The sequence below is a fragment of the Schistocerca americana genome, chromosome X (assembly GCF_021461395.2).
Source record: "Schistocerca americana isolate TAMUIC-IGC-003095 chromosome X, iqSchAmer2.1, whole genome shotgun sequence".
Lineage (NCBI taxonomy): Eukaryota > Metazoa > Arthropoda > Insecta > Orthoptera > Acrididae > Schistocerca > Schistocerca americana.
The window spans coordinates 256,066,702-256,089,549 of NC_060130.1; the positions used below are offsets into that span (position 1 = coordinate 256,066,702).

The 22,848-nt window shown below is 39.1% G+C and overlaps 1 protein-coding gene across 1 annotated transcript in view; it reads right to left on the bottom strand.

Moving 5' to 3' along the window:
- Positions 1 to 22,848, bottom strand: part of LOC124556790 (paired amphipathic helix protein Sin3b-like) — a 289,392-nt gene that overhangs the window by 28,557 nt on the left and 237,987 nt on the right. The window contains exons 19-20 of the mRNA XM_047130801.1: positions 21,050 to 21,219; positions 14,262 to 14,444 (exon numbers count right to left, since the gene is read on the bottom strand). Of these exons, the coding sequence (XP_046986757.1) occupies positions 14,262 to 14,444; positions 21,050 to 21,219 (353 nt within the window). The remainder of the gene's footprint in view (positions 1 to 14,261; positions 14,445 to 21,049; positions 21,220 to 22,848) is intronic.

A 22,848-nucleotide genomic window follows, 5' to 3' on the forward strand; every position in this document is an offset into this window, starting at 1 on the left:
ACAAAGATGATGTGACTTACCAAATGAAAGTGCTGGCAGGTCAACAGACACACAAACACAAACATACACACAAAATTCAAGCTTTCGCAACAAACTGTTGCCTCATCAGGAAACAAGGAAGGCGAGCTCTCCTTCCTTCTTTCCTGATGAGGCAACAGTTTGTTGCGAAAGCTTGAATTTTGTGTTTATGTTTGTGTTTGTTTGTGTGTCTGCCGACCTGCCAGCACTTTCATTTGGTAAGTCACATCATCTTTGTTTTTAGATATATTTTTCCTACGTGGAATGTTTCCCTCTATTTTTTATATATATATATATATATATATATATATATATATATATATATATATATTTTTTTTTTTTTTTTTTTTTTTTTTTTTTTTGCGGATGATGTGACAATAAAACATTTGGTAGCACATGAATCAAAAGCTCTAAATAACAGATATGTCCAATGCTAGTTGTAGAGAGCAAAATGGAGCAGAAAGTGTGGATCACACTAAAGAAAAGACTGTCTTCTCAAGATATAATTGCTGTAAAGGCTGGCAAGGGAACAGTTAAATGTTACTTAATAAGTCAGAATATTGAAAAAGTGTTTACATTCCTCAGACCTGCACATTTTTCTGTTACCTAATAATCTCACTATGAAATATGCTATGGAAAACCTTAAAACCTGCCAATTGATGCTCACTAATTGTGATCCCAAATACCTCACAAACGTACTACCAACAGCACCCATATCATATGGGTTACCTAGGCCTCACAAAGAAGACATTCCAGTGGGACCTGCAGTATTTTTAGTTTTCAGCACCTTGCCATAAATTAACCAAAAAGTTAGATTCACTAATTTTAATAGAAATGTTATATAAAACTAGAACAAATCCAGATGAGACAGAAGATATAAGATTGGCAACTGAGACATGTTTAAAGGAAAAGTACATATCTCCAATTTTAACAAACTCTGTACAGTCATTCAGATGGATTAGCAATTAAGTCCTCACCAAGCCCCTTATTAGCTGAAATGTTTATGAATAATTCTGAACATACATTTTTAGATAAAGAACCCTAAAGTTCTAAAATACGATATTGGACAAGGTATGTGGATGAGGTCCTGTGCTTGTTGACAGGTACCACCAGATAATGAAATACATTTTTTAACATTTAAATTCACATTACAGTAAAATTAACTTTACAATGTGATTGGGAGGAGATACTACCAACATTTTAGACCTTACCTTTGACATCAGTAAGCAAAAGCATTTATTTAAAATATACATGAAAGTAACTTTTACAGACAAAGTAATACCTGCCTGTTCCCAGCATCCCATAAAACACAAATGCAGCCATCCACTCCATGATCTTGCAAATGAATTAAAAATAATAATTAGAAAAATAGCACACAGCACTGTTTATATCCTACCCTAATTGACAACATACTCACAAGGGGACCGTCAGAAGTGTAAATAACGGATTTTGATGTGTCTCGGATATGTTGTAGAGGGACATGCCCCGAGTATGAGGCTATCCACTTTTTAGCGACAGGCCTTGGGTTTCAAGAAAATTGATTTTGAAGTTCACTGCACACTGTAATATGCGCAACATTAGCCATGTTCCAACCAAGTGAGTGTATCGCAGCGGTTAAGGTCTACAGCTACCACAGTGTGTTCGGGTTCTTTCTGTGTTTTTGCTTCTTTTTAAATCAGAATAGTCCGACATTTTTCCATTTTACTTTACAGAATATCAACAAACAGTGTAAATTGTGTGAAATTATTAAGAAGTTTAAATTGTGTAGGCTCGGTCAAACAGAAAGCAGACTGTCCATGCGGACATCCTGTGCGAACTCTGTGTATTGTGACAGTGGATTCCCCTGGTCACTGCATTCTATTTGGCTACGGAGATATAATTTCATAATACACAGAGTTTCTCTGTGCATTATGAACATGAAACGCCATGGTCAAATGGTGGTGACTAAGCTCCTAAACAGCTAGTTTGCAACGTCCATTGCATGCAACTCGTCGTTAGTGCCACGCACGTTCAAAGAATACAGTGAAATGGATGGCCCAAGTGTGTCTACAGAAGTGCAGCCAGAAGAAAATACATCAGAGGTAGAGGAGTTGAATGAACAATCGAGAGGCGAAATCACAAATGCCATCAAATATGCTGAAAAGTTGTTTCGTGATTTAAATCTTCTAACAAGCATACCAGTCAGCATGATCTCTGCTAATTCAACTGCAATTGGCAATGAGATATGTATCACATAAAAGACCTGCTGGCTGAGAGACAGATCATCAATGGTGATGAATTAATGAACATCAATGAAGAAGATGAGATGCACAAATATGAGGCCATAAGTTTCACTTTGCCAACGGCCTTGCTGCAGTGGTAACAGTGGTTCCCATCAGATCACCGAAGTTTAGTGCTGTCGGGCTGGGCTAGCACTTGGATGGGTGACCATCTGGTCTGCCGGGTGCTGTTGGCAAGCGGGGTGCACTCAGCCCTTGTGAGGCAAGCTGAGGAGCTACTTGATTGAGAAGTAGCGGCTCCGGTCTCGGAAACCGACATATGGCCGGGAGAGCGGTGAGCTGACCACATGCCCCTCCATATCCGCATCCAGTGATGCCTATGGGCTGAGGATGACACGGCGGCCGCTCAGTACTGTTGGGCCTTCATGGCCTGTTCGGGAGGAGTTTAGTTTATAAAGTTTGACTTTTGTGTGAATGTTCCCTTTCTTGCAGATGAATCAACATAATATAAAGCTATTTACTTTGCAGTATATGGGAGTAGAGGGCAATGGCGATTTCATCGCCAACAAATTCGCACATGAACCAGCAGATTATATGCCTCTATCCTACAAGGAACGAGCAGTCACTCTTGCAGTAGCTCACCCAAAATGGAGCCTAAAGAGTTTGCCGTTCCACAGCATCTCTCGATTAAAACATAAAGCAATGCTATATCAATGGAAGGAGGACGTGAAACGAGGTGGAGCTCATCGTGATAAATGAAACACTATCAATCATGAGATGTATGTATGGTTTCTCGGAGTGAGACAGAATTTGGAACAGGTAAATCATTTCAAAATACATATCAAACACATTGTAAGAAAGAGACTGGCTTGGTGAAAATAATATAATTTCTTCCCCAAGCAGGTGACAACCTGAAATTTACAGCAATGGGTGATGAACGCTGCTGTTCCACTTTTATTGGATACCTATAATTTCGCAGCCAGCTCGGCCTGGGTCGAACGATTTAATCAAAAGCATAAAATCAGGCAAAGGAAGGTTACAAAGTTCACCATTTCCAAAGAACGTGCAACGATGGAAGAAATATTAGTAGCCATGGAAGAATTCCACACACAAACAAAAATACTTATTGGTAATTTTAACCTCGACTATGTAATCAGCACTGATCAAACGGACTGTCAATATCAATCAACATACAATAGATCCCCTTGGAAATAGGGGTGACAACCATTCTCATGCAGAGAAAAGATTTAAACAAGATGAGTCACTAGTACACAGCACAGTACACGCTAACTGCATCAAGAAAGGTGATCCCATACATTTTTTTATGTATACAGGAACTGTCGGGAAAATTTGGCCCTATTGTTCAAAAAAGAGTGGATGAATTAACCCTCAAATTTAAAAATGTAATTGTGTCCTGCACGAAATCAGAGAAGTTCACAAAAGTGGTGCACGAAGACTTTTGAAAATCTGTAATTCTTCTGTACATGGGACAGGAAATTTTTTTATACATCATTGATACGTGGGGAAGGCAGACTGATCTGACCATATACGATCACATCTTCGTGGATGAAAGGAAAGTGTGCACCTGCACTGTAAAAGTCATCCCACCAAATTGTACTCCACTTTGCCAGGCTTGTGAAGTACATTTTTACTGACAGTTTAACATTTTCACAAAGCAAATTCAGAATGCTCCTGATTTGCTGAATACCAACAGAGCAATCACGTCCAGGAATGATTCCATAAAACTACACTCATTAATTTTGCATCAATTCAAGGGCTCCTGCATTTTTGAATGCAAACAAATACGCACAGTTCGCATCAAAGTTAACAGATGAAAGAGAAACCTTTTTGAATGTAGATGAACAATGTTTTCTGGTATCGCTCTGAAAAACTCCATGAGGCTGCAAGACAGTAGCTTTTATGAAATATGCTTGGTGCTGTAAGACATTGTGTTTTGGTTGCTTTTACTATAAATATAATTTGGATTTCTGTTGTGGCATAGTGAGCGATGCAGGTGATACCGAGTAAATTTTGTAATAATAATGTGAAAATTAAATTACTATGGCAAAACTGAATATTTCTTATTAATTTCACACAATGTACACCATTTGTTGATATTCTGTAAAATAAAATGGAAAAATGTTGGACTATTCTGATTAAAAAATAAAATAAAATAAATAAAAAAAAGGCAAAAACATGGATAGGACCTGAACACGGTACCTCCAGCATGGTAGCTGTAGACCTTAACCACTGCACCACGCTCACTTGGTTGGAACATGGCTAATGTTACGCGTATAATAGCCCGCAGTGAACTTCAAAATCAATTTTCTCAAAAACCAAGGCCCATCGCTAAAAAAGCGGATAGCCTCATGCTCAGGGCATGTCCCTCTACAACATATCAGAGACCCATCAAAATACGTTATTTACACTTCTGATGGTCCCCTTGTCAGTAGAAAGAAGAGACAGAAGATAACAGCACTTCAGTACCCTCCTCAGAAAGCACTAAACCACACTGATAACAAATGGGCCCCCATGCCACATGTAGGTAGGACTTCACAGGTACTTACCAGAAAACTACCAGAAAACTAAAATACTGGAACTATACTCTAGCATTTTATTCTAGACCTACCATCATCCACATTTTGTTCAACAGTAAAGAGGAGAATCAACCTTTCGAACAGAGTGGAATTTATAGTAATTTCCTGTAATCTGTGTGGTAAATTATATGTATATCAATCAGACAGGGCTACAGGTACTAGACTGACTGAACATGAAAGGAGTTGGAGACTGAAAAAGAAAGATTCCATCTTGGCTGAACATGCTCTGAATGAATAGCATTCTTATGATATTAAATGTGAGGTTCTCCACAGAGGAACTGACATTATTCTAAATTCTGGCTACTAATAAACACAAATCAAGGAATCCTGACCTGCTCCTTAATGACCAAACATAGTTTCAGGATCCACCGTTACTAAAGTAGCACCAGTCAGGTGACATTTTTCTCACTATCAGATAAACCCTTGTTGTAACTATTCCTCATCCACATCCCATAGACTCCTTTCTCCCTTCTTCCTGCCCTTGCATTTTTTCAGCCTGTTCATCACTTTCACCATCTTGCCCGTAGCATATAGTAGTCTGAGCCATTACTCACTCATGCAACATTTTTTGGCTTAAACATTCCTATACCTTTAATCTTTGATTATTAAGTAATATACGATCTAGTTGTTTATGGCTTCTTTATGAATTAAATTATGCATTCCAGCCTGAGATGCTGGAGCTGGTGATCATGTGCATGTGAGGTGCGCTTGGTTGTGTGTGTGAATGGTGTGGCTCTCTCTTATACTGATAAAGGCTGTGGCTGAAAGCTTTATGTGTTTTTTAATTGTGACTGTCCGCAACTGGACATGTCTTCTTTACAGTAAGTAGCAATCTGTCTTTTCCTAAATTGCTGATATTCCTACCTGGATTTTCCTTTTTGATTACATTATGCGTGTGTTTTTGTATTGGTATAGAGTGGCAAAATGTCACATATGTTTGTACAGCTATGAATGCTCATTGATGTGTGGGAGAACTGTTCAGTATTAAGTTATCTGATGATGGTCTAGAGAGCTGATTCATAACGAATTATTAAATAAATACTATTGTGGAATATCAATGCTGTGCATTCAAGTTGTTAATAAGCCACACTAAATATCTTGATTTTGACAAATATACTCTCAGTTCTCAAACAGTCTGGGATGTCTCAGACAGTGAAGTAGTTCAAGTGAGGTCATTACACCACACAGAAGTAAGGGTTTGTAGAGCACAGAGATTTCAGAAACAAGAGTGCCACCAAAGAGTTTTGTATTAAACTTTTGTATGGCAGTCAACCAGAATGTCCTAAAGTTCAGCACACATTCTTTTACTTGCAAGTGCAGACACAACATTAGAAAGACTGGCCTGCCGATCTCTAGTTTGCTATGTACTGATACCCCAACAGCATACATTTATATCAGTGGGAGTTATTGGGTTTGAACTGAATATCAATATACGGTCGTTCAAGCATCTAGATATGATAAAGTCCATTTTTGACAGATCTCTAGACGTCTGAACAGGCGCGGCTCGTAATTAAAGGCTCTGAGGCGGAGCCGCCCCAAAATATATGTTAAAGTAAATTTCGCAAGAGCATATTACAAAATTTAAATTATCAGGAAGAATTTAGCACATTTCCCATTCCGATTAAAATAACGACGGTCAACGTTTTTGGAACTGTTTGTATCGATAGATGTTTTCGAAACGGTTAGTAGTGTTTAGGCTGCGCCTTGGAACGTCCGTAAGCTGCATGTAGTAGTGGTTTGGGGGCGTGGCTTCTACATAGTACCGCTCTTTATGGGCGACCCGAAGGCTCAGAGCTTGCAGCCTAAGGGTGTCATACCAACCACCACACGTTTTTCACGTTCCACTATCTATGTAATAAAGGAATGCAGAGTGGCCGAAACTTCGCTATCCAATCTCTGTCTCTGCACATCTCTGCTACGCTTCGATGCGTCATTAATCGACGTTTAGTATTATTGTTTTGATAATTTTTTACATTGTTGTTTTGTTTCTACCATTGGCTATTTTATCCACATTTAGAATAAGTTTGCAAATATCCCGCCAGAGTGCACTAGACTACCGTAACTACAGGCGCTCTAACCGTAACAACAGTACTGCCATCTAGCGAGAGTTTCGTAAGCGATTAGAGGACAAAGCGCGCGAAATTTGTCCCGTGACTGTACTTTCCTTGCTTGCTGGTGCTGACTGCTTTTGTTGATATCGTGTGATATTAGCAAGTTTCTTTTTCGGAGTGTATTTTGCAAGATTTTAGTGAGTTTTACTTGCTTGTGAAACCAGCGCAATATGAATTCAGTGTGCAATTCAATAGGTAAAAACTTGGAACACGGCCATAGGATGCAAGTGAAAGAACTTTGTGCACCCAGACCCGATCTAACGATCAATCAAGAACAGAAACAGTGCAAATCTAGGCAAGGATACAACCGCAGTTTTAATAGAGCAATGTACGATGCAGCCGAGTGGTTGTGAAGTGAAAAATGCATTTTTCTGTTTCACCTGTCTTCGTACAAATAGTACTGACAGTGCCTGGACTGAAACTGGTATCACTGACTTAAAGAATTTTCACGCAAAGGGGAAAAAAACATAATTTCAGTGAAAAACATTTAACTTCGAGCTTTGGAGGTAAACTACAATAAACGCCTTAAATTTAGAACTGAAAACACCAAAAATATTAAGCAGCCGCAAAGTTAACATTCATCGCATTAAAGATCTCTCCGAAATGCGTGTTTTCATATGATTTGCTGCAAAGTGTCAGAAAATGTAATGATGACGTATAAAAACACTAACCAAAGATTTTAACTCGAAGTTAGCCTCTAATGATATTTAATAAATACCTGATTATAGAAGACACAGTACGTAAAATTATGGGTAGAGAGTGATCTGCCCACCCCCCTCCCCCAGAATTCTTAGTTGTTTATGTCAGACTAATCTGTAACGTAACCAGAGGTCTATATTGGCTCCGATTGATAAATGCCGCAGCCTTCCCCAGTATAGGAACCACGAGCCGCGCCTGCGTCTGAATATATCAAATATAGCTCAAATGCTCAACTTCATGAGGTTTTTTTTCCCCACAGAGTTACACATCTTCATCAACTACGTTCTTTGTAACATAAAATGTTTTATTATCCTGCCTAATGGTGGTGTTAATAATTTAAATCTGGATTTTTTTTAAACTTATCGTCCAGCACAGGATAGCAGAGCCACAACACTGCCAGCTTATATGTGACAACTTTACGTATGAGTCACAATCAAATATTATAGTAATTACACAACACAATGTTGTACCCTTTCCTCACATACAAAATTTGCAAATGACTCAATGTTACTGTGTCTGATCAAAAAACACAATGAAATAGATATTTAGAGCTAGTGCGTATTATTAACACCTTCCAAAAAAACACAGTAATTTTGATAATTGGTATGAATAACAACAGCAGAATTCACAATCAATTAGAAAAATATATACGCATGATGAGAGTTTAAACCTATGAATCAATGCAAATAATAATAATACTAATAATACCAACAAAAGAAGAAATCCTCCACTGCATAAAGAAACTGAAAAACAAGGCAGCCGGTGAAGACGGAATAACGGCAGAACTGCTGAAGAACCTAGGACCAAACTCGCTAAACGAAATCACACAAATCATACAGAACACCTGGACAACCGAAATCATACCTGACGACTGGAAGACCGCACTCATTCACCCGCTACACAAGAAAGGTGACAGGACAGACACAAACAATTATAGAGGAATTTCCCTGCTACCGGTCATGTACAAAATTCTATCAACCTGCCTTCTCACCAGAACGCAAGGACAACTGGAACCCGCCATCTCGGAATACCAAGTGGGTTTCAGACCCAACAGAGCCTGCCCCGAACAAATCTTCAACCTGAAATCAATCATAAAATCCCACATGACAAGCCCCAAAAAAATCATCTGCACTTTCGTCGACTTCAAAAAGGCTTACGACTCGATCGACAGAAAGTCCCTCATCCAAATTCTCAGAGAAAAAGGCCTAGACCAAAAGACCCGAAGACTAATCGAACAGACACTAACCAATACAAAATCCAAAGTCAAATTCACGGGCGAAATCTCGGACCCCTTTGAAATCCACACTGGCCTAAGACAAGGAGATGGACTATCCCCGCTATTGTTCAACATCGTCCTGGACAAAGTAATGAGCGAATGGGAAGCTGAAGTCAGGAGACAAAATACCTGGAGACCAGTCACATTAGGAAGGAAAAGACTGGAAATCCCTTACCTAGCATTCACAGACGACCTAGCGATACTGACCTATGACCCAACATCAGCAAAAACACAGATCGAAATCCTGAAAGAATGCACCGAGAAAGTCGGCCTACAAATCTCTTTTGAAAAAACGCAAGTCCTAACAAGAGAAGGCGACGACATCACAACCAAGTACGGCAAAATTAAAGGGGTCACACACTTCAGATACCTAGGCGAAATCATCGAACCGACCGGAACAGAGAAACTGGCTTACGAAGACAGACAACAGAAGACACGGAAATCACTAGGCATGGTACGAAACGTCTACAACAAACAGTGCATTTCCAGAAACACCAAGATCAGACACTATAACACAGTGATCAAACCCGCCGTACTGTATGCCAGCGAAACACTAGCACTCAACAGGAAAATCAAAATTGAAGAAATCAAAAAAGAAGAACGCAAAATCATGAGGAAAATTTTAGGAGGAAGACCCACACCAGATGGCTACAGACTACAGAAGAACTCAACAGTAGAAGCATATTCGAACATTGGGAACGATATGAGAAAAAGGCGCCTTAAATTCTACGGACATTTAGATAGACTCCCTGAAACAAGACTCACCAAGAAAATTCTAGAACACATCAAGACACTTAAAGTCTCGACACCCTGGATGGAAGGAGTCCGAAAAGACCTACAAGCAATTGGCACCACAAACACCACAGACAGAAGCACCTTCCGAAAACACATAAACAATTGGGAAGTAAAGTCAAAAGCGCTAAAACAGCGGACCAAACAAGAATGGTCTGAGGAGAGAAAAGAGGCCCTCTCCAAGAGAATGAAGGAGTACTGGAAGGACAAGAAGAACAAGCCTTCAAAGTCATAAGCTTAACGATTTCCTTTTAGGGAAAATTCGCCAACAATAAATAAATAATACTAATAATGAGATATTTTACAAATACAGACCTGCTGTGCTGAAATTACAAATATCTTCAAGGTGGGATGGGTAGATGGAGAGTGAGGTGGGATGCAGGAAGAGGAGTTGCAGTGAGTAGCTAGTGGCTCAGACAATGGTAGCTGGCTAGGAATTCAGGGAGGGATGGGTGGCAGGTGTAAGGGTTAGGCATGTGATTCACAGGTGCTGGTGCTGACACTGGCAGGGATTGGCACACGATGAAGGTGATGTGGAGACTTCAACTGGAAAGGGGGTAATAGTACACAGGAAGAGGAAGAGGAAAATGTTGGGTGGAAAGATTGAGGCCAAAAGGGTTACTGGAGCAAAGAATGTTTTGCATGGATAACTTCCATCTGCATACATAAAAAGAACTGGCAGTAGAGGGAAGGATCCATGCAGCCTGTGTTGTGAAGCAGCCATTGAAATTAAGCCTGTTACGCTTTGGTGAGTGTTGTGCCATTGGGTGGTGAATTTTGTTTTTGGCCACAATTTTGTGATGGGCATTCATTCTGATGAGGAGCTGGTTGCTTGTCATACCAATATAAAATGCTATGCAGTGATTGCAACAGAGTTGGGATATGAAATGGCTGCTTTCACAGGTGGCCCTGCCTCTGAAGGAGTAAGGATAAGCCTGCAGCAAAACTGGAGCAGGTCTTACAACTGGGCCCTCCACATAGATATGATCCCTATGGCAATGGGGTGGGACTGGGAGTGGAATAGCACTGGACTAGAATGTCGCGTAGGTTGCGTGGGCAATGGAATACCACTTAAGCACAGGTGGGAAAGATCTTGGGTAGGTTGTACCTAATGTCATGACATTATGGTAGATAAACAAAGCCCCGGCGAAGGATATGTTCAGTTGTTTCAGTCCAGGCTGGTATTGTTTGCGGACTAGGTTTGGCAGTTAGTGCCTGTCTGTTAACGTCCTCATGAGACCTTCGGCATACTGGGCAAGGAAGTTCTGATCACTACAAATGTGCCATCCACAGGTACCCAGGCTATGTTAGAGAGATTTTTTGATGTAGAAGTGACGACAGCTGTTGAAATGCAGGTACAGTTGGTGGTCAGTGGATTTAATATGGACAGTGGTGTGAAAGGAGCCATCAGAAAGGTGGAGGTCAACATCCAGGAAGTTGGCATGTGGATTAAGGAGGACCAAGTGAAGCAGATGGGAGAGTTATGGAGGTTATGGAGAAATGAAAATATGGGGTCTTGGCTCTGAGTCCAGATCATGAAGATATCATCAATGAACCTGATCAAAACAAGGGGTTTTATGAGGTATCACCATTTCCTGTAGAGGGCACATTAAAAGGTTGGCATAGGATGCCTATGGTGCCCATGGGTGTGCTGTGGATCTGTTTATATACCTTCCCCCTCAAAGAAGTTCATTTTTGGAACACAACCTATGACCAGCTTAGAGACAGAAATGATGACACTTTCTGCAGGACCTGACCATAATTTTGCAGGACAATGCTCAAGCACATAAGAGTGCAAGCTGTTACTGATTTGTTTGACTGAGGAGGCTGCAAAATGCTATACCACCTGCTGCACTCCCCTGACTTAAGCCCTCGTGAGTTCAACTCGATTTCTAAACTGGAGGAAACACTTCACAGCATTCGTGTCAGAACTGCTACAAATTCGTCAGGCAATAGACCGCGCTGCTCAAACTGTCAACTGGCACCGGTAAGAGTACCCTACGACTTCCACGTTGCTGGCAACGGGTTATACACATTGTTGGTGACTGCTTTGAAGGTTAGTAAAACTTTGAAACACATATCTATTTTTTACGAGCTGTAAATAAATAGTTGCCACTATTAAAGTTCCAACCCTCGTAGATAGGGCCTCTGTGTTATGTGGGGTTCATGAAGGGGTCACTGTGGGTAGGATAGGTGTTGCAGGGTGGTGATGCACCAAGGTTTAGAATGTCAAAAGAGTTGAAAAATTAAAGAGGTGGTGTCTGGAATGCTCTTCCAGGTGGTGGAGGGCATGAGTTTCAGTTTTGGAGTTGGGGTGTATGTAGTTAAGATGGAACAGTAACAGTATTTTGCAGAGGCGGTTCAGGGGTGCCTGTGCCAAGGGTGTGTGTGTGTTTTCTCTAGTTGCAGGTAGGATTTATTTCTGAAACTAGCAAGCTTTCCTCCTCTTTTGTGTGCTTCTGTCAGTGACTAAATGCTTCCACTATTTGGGGAGAGGTGTCCTTTACTCTTAAATTATATAAAAATAAAATAAACATATGCATGTGGTAACCTGAATGATAACAAAATGGAAGAGCCAAATGCTACATGGAAGAGCCAAACGCTCAGTACCACACTAACATCTCCTTATCAGTTAAGCATGGTCTCCTGTAACTACATAGATTTTCAAAATTTGCACCATATTCACCATATCATCATTTAAAATAGAGGGCATAGATCCATGGAAATCTAGGGCACCCTCTCGCCAGTACGTAAAGTGCATTCAGTTAATATGTGGTGAAATTAGTCTAGTATGTCACACACATTACAAACTGGCTGCTCCTGGTGCTGCAGAATGTGACAACATGTTAAGATGCAGTGCACTATTCTCAGTCTTGTTAGGATTACTTCCTTGAACCTAATGTTTAGTAGTATGTACTCTCCAACACTGGATAGTCATTTGTATGATCCCCATCACTGACACCTGTAAGCATTACTTTGCATGCACATTTAAAAGTTCAGTTGACATTTAAAGCAGTATCACCCTGTGTCTGTGATGTGGTATGCACATTTTCAAATCAAGTCAAATTACATATCATTCTCCAACCATCTGACAGAACAGACAACACTCAAATATAGAGTGTGACAGTGTTGTCTGAACTCTAGGAGGTTAAGGGATGAGCAACGCTGCATTGCTGCATGCAATAAGCTGAGAATCGGGGTTGAATGAAAAGCATGTCCACGTGGCAGAGGTGGTTAAGGCAACCGTTCTAGAGTAGCTACTAGGCATCCTGATTTGAGGCCAGGTCTGGCACAAATTTTCGACTTGCATCACTGTATTACCACAATGCCCAATGTGACTGGAACTCATGAATTCCCATCCATCCTTTCCTTTGCGTTCCCAATAATCTATTTCATATAAATAATTCTTTCTTTGTCTCACATCTTTATGTTGAAACACATTTCCTAAAATGAGGGCTATTGTGCAATTCTGCTACAACCAGATATTCTCTTGTTCTTTTATGGCATAATTGCAATTCAGCTACAAGAGTTCTATTTTGATATCCCTCTAGTTAGTTTAGATTTACAGAAAGAGCCTTTCTGGATGTAAAATGATAACATTTCTTCAAGCGACTCCTCATCTCTCTTTATAACAGGGTACACGGTATACAAGCAGAGCCCAAAATATGTGAGCAAGTATAAAACAAATCAAGTGTGGCAGGTGGCTCAGAGGGGTTTCAACAGCCACCGACTCACTGACGTACAACATATCTTGAGGAGTAAGCTGTTCCCCCCCCCCCCCCCCCCTCCCCTCCCCTATTTTTTGTTTTTAGAACTTTCTACTACTTTTATGATTAAGCCACAAAAAGAAAAATTTTCACTCACAGCAACACATAGCACTGGACCATTACCACCAATAATGACCACTGATACTTGCTCAAAATTAACAGTGACAGAGGAATGACGACACTGGCTAACCTCTGCATTGAGAGTTTGCCATAAACTGGTCCCAGCTGCTGGTGGGAGACAGCTATAAGCTGGTTTCTATTAACTGCTATCTAGGGAACACACTTTTATGAAATCCCATGGATCCACCAAGCTTCTCATCCCCTTCCCCATGGACTGATTTGAAGTTTCACTTGGCACATGTTTCTCTCTTTTTTTTTCCCCAAATATGTATGATGCCGAGTTTTTGGAGTTGCCAAACTCTTCTATACTCTCTAGCTTGCTAGCCCCTGGGATAGCATTAGAACAATTGTAGCAAATTTAAGCTTTGAGTCAGTTCATATGGCATTTGGGTGCAGTACAACTCATACACGCTGCACAAAAATAGGTATCCAAATGTGAGACCTGATCCATCACACAGTTCTAATTTGCAATACACAACCATATGTGTGTCCAATGTTTTCAGTACTGGTACACATGATACTGCTCCGTCATGGAAAGAAACACAATTATCATGATTCTTATGCTCAACCACATCAACATGCCTACCAATACAAAACATACATCCAGCCATTATTTTCAAAAAATTTTAAAGAGAAACAAACAAATCAAAATAAATACTCACAATTACAACTTTAAAACAGTTTTCTTTTAATAGAAGTTTTTCAGCTTTCCGTTGGTAAGACTGCTCTGCTGGGATTCTTAAATAAGCAGTTTTACAGTCTCCGCCAGCCCCACCATGTTTCTTTTCTTGATGATACAGATCAATACATTCTCGGCAAGTTTCATCAGTCACTAGGAACTGCAACTGAGATAAACCATTGCAATGTATAACTACTTACTTAGCTGTAATGCTGCATAAAATTCTTAAAATGGATAGGTGTTATCATAGCAAAGTTGTTGGGCCTTGATCAAACAACATTACAAAGTTATGATGCTCAATTTAATCTGAAACATGCTGTTTTAATGACAAGAACAGCCAGATTTCCTTTACAATATTACACACTGCAGGAAAGTCTAAGAGATGAAACATTTCCAAGTTTCTGGTAAGTGTAACTGCATTTGGAGAAGGTACATTAGGCTTTTGTATCAAAGGAAACAGTCACTCTGAACATCAAATCAATGACAGACACAAGGTAAGGAAAGTAAAACAAATTACACAATGAAGTGCCAACTATGAGAGTGATCAATACAATTCACCTTCAGTCACTTATTTTTTAATTTATTTTTTATTAATGCACAACAGCATATCACGACACTAATTTCTGGTTATTTGTGGAATGTTAACATTTGCAACTTCACTCTGTGTGTCTTTATTCAACCAGCACTTAAGGGAACATATTACTAATTAATGACTAACTTCCACTTTGTAGCATGCATACTATAGAAAAAGATTTATGTCTGATTAGTTTAACAAATACTTCTATGATATAAGTTGTTAATTACTTAACTAATTTTGGGTAAGGAAAACAGAAAAAAATGGTAAGGAGAGAGAAGTAGGAATGATTTCTAACAAGTGAGATAATGAAATACAGTAACCATCTCACTCAATGCCATGTAACAAGGACATGCCAGCAAGGCAGCACAACACAGAGCCACCCTGAAGGTAGCAGCAACCACTGGCTGCATTGAAAGTGTTGAGCCCTGACCACAGAGTCATTTACCATCTGATGTTACATATGTTGTCATCCGGAAAGTGGATTATCATTTCTCATGTTCAGATTTGTATTTAATGCCCTAAAAGCTAAATTTGATAGTACTTAAGACATGTTCTGTGAGAAAATTGCAAGAAAGAAAAATACAAAACAAAAAAAACCTGGTACCCTCATAAAGCATTTAATATGAAATGAATGGTACATGTGGGTGTAAAACAGCTGCTTCAAATCTGCAACACAGCCCATTACAAAGAACATGTGTTATTGTTATAGTTAACAGAAAAGATGATTCTAACAGATCAGAAATTGAAGAGGTTACAAAGGTTTGTACCATCAGTTGTACTGAAAAGGCCCATAATCCTACAAGACAGGCTATGATCTAATCAAAGAACATAAGACAAAGCCTGCTGCTTCTGTAAATTCTGGCATTCCTGATAAATTTAATGAGTACTTTGTGAGAATAGTTGAAAAAAACTGTAAAATGAGATTCCAGACATGGGTAAAGATCTCACAAGTATTATAATGTAAAACAGCTATTGTACACAGAGTGAGTTGAGGAACATGCATCCTAATGTTAGAAGCATTGTGGAAGCTTACGAGCATTCAGAATCCAAATGCCTGTGGTATGTCGTGTTGTCTGAAGAAAATTATTTTTGAAATTACAGAACCACTAGCCACAATAATAAATAAATACTTCTCCGCTGCCACTTTCACATGGTTTTTTAACACTCACTCTAACAGTACCAGTCAACATAAAGGTGACCCAACTGAAGTATCGAGCTAAAGATCAACATCTATAATTCCTGAAACTGGCTAATAATTTGGAATCTGAAATGAAAAATTAGCTTCTCAAAGACTTTTAAAATAGTAACATATGCAACACAGTGCACAACATTGATTTTGGAAATGGCAGTCCACCTCTATGGCATCGTCTCCACTGGTAACAAAGATAATGAAGTAATGTGAAGAAGGAATTCATAACATTAACACTTCATGGTCATAGTAAGGCTTTTGACTGCATTGTTGAGTAGGCTGACATGCTATGGAGACAATCTTACAATCCTACCTAGAAACCAGGCTCCACTTGGTGAGCAATGTCATGGGCCTCAGATATCCACACTCGAGCCTCCCCATGTATAATATTTGTAAATTACTTGCACTGTGATGAACAGAGCTTATTGTTTACAGATAATATGACCTTATAGTCTAGCGGGAAATACCCTTTTACAACATTTATCTAGCAGACCTGTTATTCAGAATGACCAAAGAGAGGTTCATAGCAAAGAAAATGAATACAAATGAAGATCAAATGCAGCAGATATTGTGTAATCTTGGTGGCACTGAGTTCTTGGATAATGTAGTTGCAAGTGAACCTTCTCAGTTTCATGAGGAAAATACTGACACATGAGGAGAACTTTCACATGTAATATGCCTCTTAAGCTATATAACAAAACTACGGTATCTGTAACTGCATACCATGCACTCTTTCACAGGCACATCAAGGGGTGTGTGTGTGTGTGTGTGTGTGTGTGTGTGTGTGTGTGTGTGTGTGTGTGTGTGTATGTGTGTGTGTGTGTGTGTGTGTGTGTGTGTAAAAATAAATAAATAGATAAATCAATGCACTCTTTCACAGGCAGATCAAGTACAGAAGTTGACCATTATAGACCTGTCCTCATTCAGCTAAGAGTTATGACAGTCTTCTGTCAATATGAATATCAATTGTGTAAAAGAAAAAAAACTTTTAGTATTAGATATGAAATCTAAAGCTACAATATTTTTAAAATATATGACAGTTTTACAGTAAATTCACTATATCCAGTGTGGACGGCCAAATGCGACTGATTTAATTGGTAACTTACATGGGTATAATATGCAACCAGTTACTTTTTTGAATTTTGATTTGATTTTTTTTCTGTAGCATTAACTAGTTTTCAACCCACTGCAGGTTTTTCATTATATGGAGGTATTACAGGAATATTATCTGATCACGTGCAGCTAGACATTATGGTCATGCAGCTGGCAGAAATAACAGAAATGTTTAATGTAGTACTCCTCAAGTACAGCCCCTGCCATAGGAAAAGTTCAGAACACAAATTCAGAATACTATAAGACTGTAACCAATGTATACAGCTAATGGATTTTGTTACACTGATGGTATGAGGTGGATGTGTGAAACGGGTTAGAGTGTGTAGGTAAACCTGATAGTCCAACCTCATTATGATTAATTTTATTATTCTTAATTTAACTTAGTAAACTGTTAAATATCTTTGTTCAATTTAAATTGTATATACAAACCTTACTTGTTTCATTACTGTTTATTCCAATTTGTTTCAAGCATATTACCAAATGTATATATTCCTGAATTGTAGGAGTGATGCAATCTGTCCAGTAATGACTGGTGAATGATAAAGACTTGGCATCAAAGGCAAAGATGCCTTTGGTCTTCTGAATGGTGGAGCAGCTTGTTACCTTTCTTACAGTTACTTTTTTCTGGGATCTGACAATTAATTTCATGAGTTTATGTGAGAACAAAATATAACATATCTCCTCACTGGTTATCACTATTATCACCTTTCCAGTCCTCCATGGGACAAGTTATGAATCAATTCTTGCACCTAGCCCAGATTTACAGCAATTTCAGAAAAAAATGAATCCTGGAATTCCATCACAGCTTATGTGCCATCCATGAAGTGCTAAATGTCATGTACACAACCTGACAAAAAAATGAAGTATTCAGAAGGAGAGGAGGAAACAAAATGAAACTTCGTGGCTGGAGAAGATATATGATGTTATTTCAGCTATTAAAATATCTGGTCAAACACACATAGAACTTAGCGTATCAACCCATTTATCAGTATGACTCTGTAAACCCTACAGCCTGGATGCATGCACCGATTCAGTTGGGAAGGATGTCATAAAGCCATTGTATCCTCTGCTGAGGCAAGCTGGCCCAGAGTGGATATCCAACCTGGTCCCACACTTTCTATAGAGGACAGATCTGGGGCTCTTGCCAGCCACAGGAATATCTCAAATCATTCATACAGTTCATAGAGACTTGTCAGGTGTAGATGTGCATTGTCCTGTTGACAAATAGTATCATGCATGAGAGGTAACACATGAGGATGCAGGATGTACAGGATGTACATGACATACCGTTGTGCTGTCAGAGTTCCCTCAGTTACTGTCAGTTGCAACCTGAAGTACTGCCCAGTAGCTCCCCACATGGTGACGCCGAGAGTAACATCACTGTGCTTTTCCTGATCACTGGAAGAATGGGAGCTCTCCCCAGGTCACCACTGTAATGATGGACAATGGCCATCTGGGCTAGGATAGAAATGCAATTCATTGCTGATCACAATGTGATGCCATTCATTAGCAGTCCCTGACCAATGGTGCAGGATGACACAGAATGGTGCTGGGAATCTATTGCTTGTTCTCCAATGGCAGAGACAGATATGAAAGGATTATGATGTGCTTGGTGCACAATATAGTGATCCTCCCTTGCAGTGGTCAGATGTGGTAGACCAGAACCTTGATGACGAATATGTCTGTCCTCGCTTACCTGTGCTGTCCAACATTGCGCCACTGTCATATCCAAATGCACCACAAATCTGAATATTGCTCAATTCAACTAACTGGCTAAATGAAGAGCCACAATGAGGTCCCTTTTGAAGTATGTAGGCTGCTGATAATGCTATTTCACCCCAGTATGCTGCATCCCTGACACTGTTCACCCCTTAAAAAACCTACTGGGCCTGGTTAATAAGACAAGACATGATCAACACTAATGCACTCTACTGTCTGTTCTACCTGTCACAAAGAATTGCAAATATAACCATTTATGTGCCCATCAATGGTATGTATGTGTATGAAGTTACATTGACATCCAACAATTTGCTCTACGTACTTGACTTCTTTGGTCAGGCTGTGTATATTGTTATCATTACACAATATATGGATAAAGAGAAATATTGCAATGGATCTTCAACAACATACTTTAAAATATATGCATGACAATGGCAACACAACCAACCAGATTCTTCAAACAATATAGCTGGATGTACAATAGCTTTGTAGCTGCTAAAATCAAATTCTGAACCATAAGGCATAGTGACATTCTTCCTTTTACTAATAATAATCATTTCAATAAAGGTAGACTTGTCAATTTCATATCTACACACACACACACACACACACACACACACACACAATATTGCGGATCTGTCCTCTATAGAAAGTATGGGACCAGCTTGGATATCAACTCTGTCCCAGTGCCATTATTCAGGTAATCAAGTAGCATTTACAACATTTGTAGGCCAACTTGCCTCAGGAGAGGATACAGTGGCTTTATGACATCCTTCCCAACTGAATTGGTGCATGCAATCAGGCTGTAGGGCTTACAGAGCCATACTGATACATGGGTTGATACTGCCAAGTTCTCTCTCTCTCTCTCTCTCTCTCTCTCTCTCTCTCTCTCTCTCTCTCTGTGTGTGTGTGTGTGTGTGTGTGTGTGTGTGTGTGGATATTTTAATAACTGAAATAACATTACATAACCATCCTGGCATTTGCCTTACGTGGTTTAGAGAAATCACAGAAAACCCAAATCTAGATGGCCAGATGTGGGTTTGAACCACTGTCCACTCGAATGCGAGTCCAGTGCATTGACCACTGAGCTACCTCACTCAGTCATGAGGGAAGCAGTTCTATTGTGTTTATTTCTTCAGTGGCTAAATCTTTCTTATAGGCAGAAAGTGAAAACTGCAGGATGTAGAGGCAATACCGATAGAACTTCAGTGTCTCTGAATATTGCACTCTGCTAAAATTTCCATTTAACAAACATTAGAGTCATACTTTCACTACTGTAGAGATCATTATTTTCTTTTCTCTGTACTATCCCAATAATAAAACTCAATTTAAATAAAAATATCTGGACACAAATTACGGCGTCCAAGTGCACAATGGGCTGTTTTTGTCATGTCTCAATATCAGCAAATATTTGTAAGAAGTGAGATGAAACTGCACACAGACTGGCACACACATATCAGACATGGGAAATGCATCCAAAAGTAAAACAAACAAATGGAAATTTCATAAGCTGTTAAATAAGTCTTATAATTTTAAATGCCAGTGATTCTCTCTGGTGAATTTAAGACTGGATTTGTTTTTCACATCAATTGTGTTCTTGTAAGTGAAATAATATCTAGTTTTCTCAAGAGATTTGAGCGATACATTTGAATTTACAGCATTGTACAATTTAATTTAAGTGCTGAGAATATGGAATAATCTGGGATGTCTGCTGGCTGATTTAATCACGGCTTAATTTTAAAACATTTTAGGCCACATGGCATAATTAAGCAGTCACTTGGTGAGTGGCAAACTCACTGAAGTGGATACTTCCTCATGAGGTTTTAAAAAAGTGCAAGGCATTGGATATCAGGACTTTGAGTACTTCAAACTTCACACAAACTCTCCTGAATACCTTTCGGATCTACCACTGCTGGAAAAAAGGATACTGCAGAGACAAAGTCCCAGGTTCGAGTCCCAGTTCAGACACAGTTTTAATCTGCCAGGAAGTTTCAAACCAGTGCATACTCTGCTGCAGAGTGAAAGTTCATTCTGCAGATGAAGTGTATTTTTTTACAGTGCAACAAATTTGAGAACAAATACTAAACTTCCCAATTTTTAGAATAACTACAATACACACAGTCTTTTATCACATTTATGCAGATGAAATAATAGTAAAAATAAGATAACAAACCTGTCTAACAGCAGATATAATAACTTTGTCAATTGTGAATGAGAGATAACCAAAGATTCCAAACATTTCACGTAAATGGTCCTCAAACGTGCTGTTATCCATATTTCCATCCAACACATTTTTTATCATGTCTAAGAAGGCTGGATAGTAGTCTTCCACCTCAATTTCACCTGAATAAAATAAACCAAACCAAATTTCAGTTTATCATATTCAACACAACTACATGTACAAAGTCACATACACATGAGCCCCTGCACATATTTCACAATCATCGAACAACATGGTTGTAGCAAAATCAATAAAGGAAATGCTTTGAGTGTTAAACAGATGTATTGAGATATATTACAAAATTTTTTCCTGTTACCTTCACTGTGATGCACAAACAGCAGTAGTTCAAAATGACTCATAAAGGAAGTATTCATTGTACCGATTTCTGTTTACTTCAAACCCATTTTTTACTTATTAGGTCATCTTTAGGAAACAACTTACCAGCATCTAAAAAGTAAACTAGTTTTAGAAGCAGTGTCCCTTTCAGACTCTAGTCAGTTCTTTCCTGAAGATGGACTAATAAGCAAAAAACTAGTGTGAAGTAAAAATCAGTATAACAAAATCAGTGTTCTTGTTATTCAACCTTATATATGGAGTTGTTCTACCAAGAAGTAACAGAATAATCGATAAATAATGATAAAGGAAGGTTTAATGGCATATCAGAACAAAGCTAATTAGAAACAGACCAATAGCTCAAATGGAGGAGGACAATTACAGGAATCTGGTCATGACATATTTGAAGGGAACATCCCAGCATTTGCTGGAAGCGGTTTTAGAGAAAACATGTAAAACCCAAGTTATATTGGCTGGATGGGGTTTAAATGCCCTTCCTCTGGTATGTGAATCCAGTGTTGTAGAAGAGTGCATAATAAGTTGCACTATGAATCTAAATCTACATCTACATCGGTACTCCACAAATCACACTTAAGCACCTGGCAGAGGGTTCATTGAACCATCTTCACAATAATTCTCTGTTATTCCACTCTCTAACAGTGCACGGAAAAAATGAACACCTATATCTTTCCATGCGAGCTCTGATTTGCCTTATTTTATAATGATGATCATTTCTCCCAATGTAGGTCGGCATCAGTAAAGTATTTTTGCATTTGGAGGAGAAAGTTGGTGATTGAAATTTCCTGAGAAGACCCTGTCACAATGAGAAATGCCTTTGTTTTAACAATGTTCAACCCAAATCCTGTATCATGCCCATGACACTGTCTCTCCTATTTCTCAATAATATAAAACATGCTGTCCTCCTTGAACTTTCTCAATGTATTCTGTTCACCCCATCTGGTAAGGATCACACATCGCGCAGCAGTACTCCAAAAGAGGACAGACAAGTATGGTGTAGGCACTCTCTTTAGTAGATCTATTGCATTTTCTAAGCGTTCTGCCAATAAATCGTAGTCTTTGGTTTGCCTTCCCCACAACATTTTCTGTGTGTTCTTTCCAATTTAACTTGTTCATAATGATGGAACCTAGGATAACTATTACTGCCCAGTAATGAAATGGCAAAGAACAAGAGAGAAAATACAGAGGCCACTATAATAAATGGAACTTTTCTGATTATGGTTCAACACAATGATGAAGCACTTATTTTTAAGTGACTGAAAGAACAGCACTAAAATGCTACACAATTTCCAGACAAAAACACTATAGGTGTAAGGATTTGTCCTTTAGGCCAAATTCAATTAGAAACATGAGGATGTATTTCTCAGTTGCAGGATCTGGGTATTGCAACAACTGTTGCC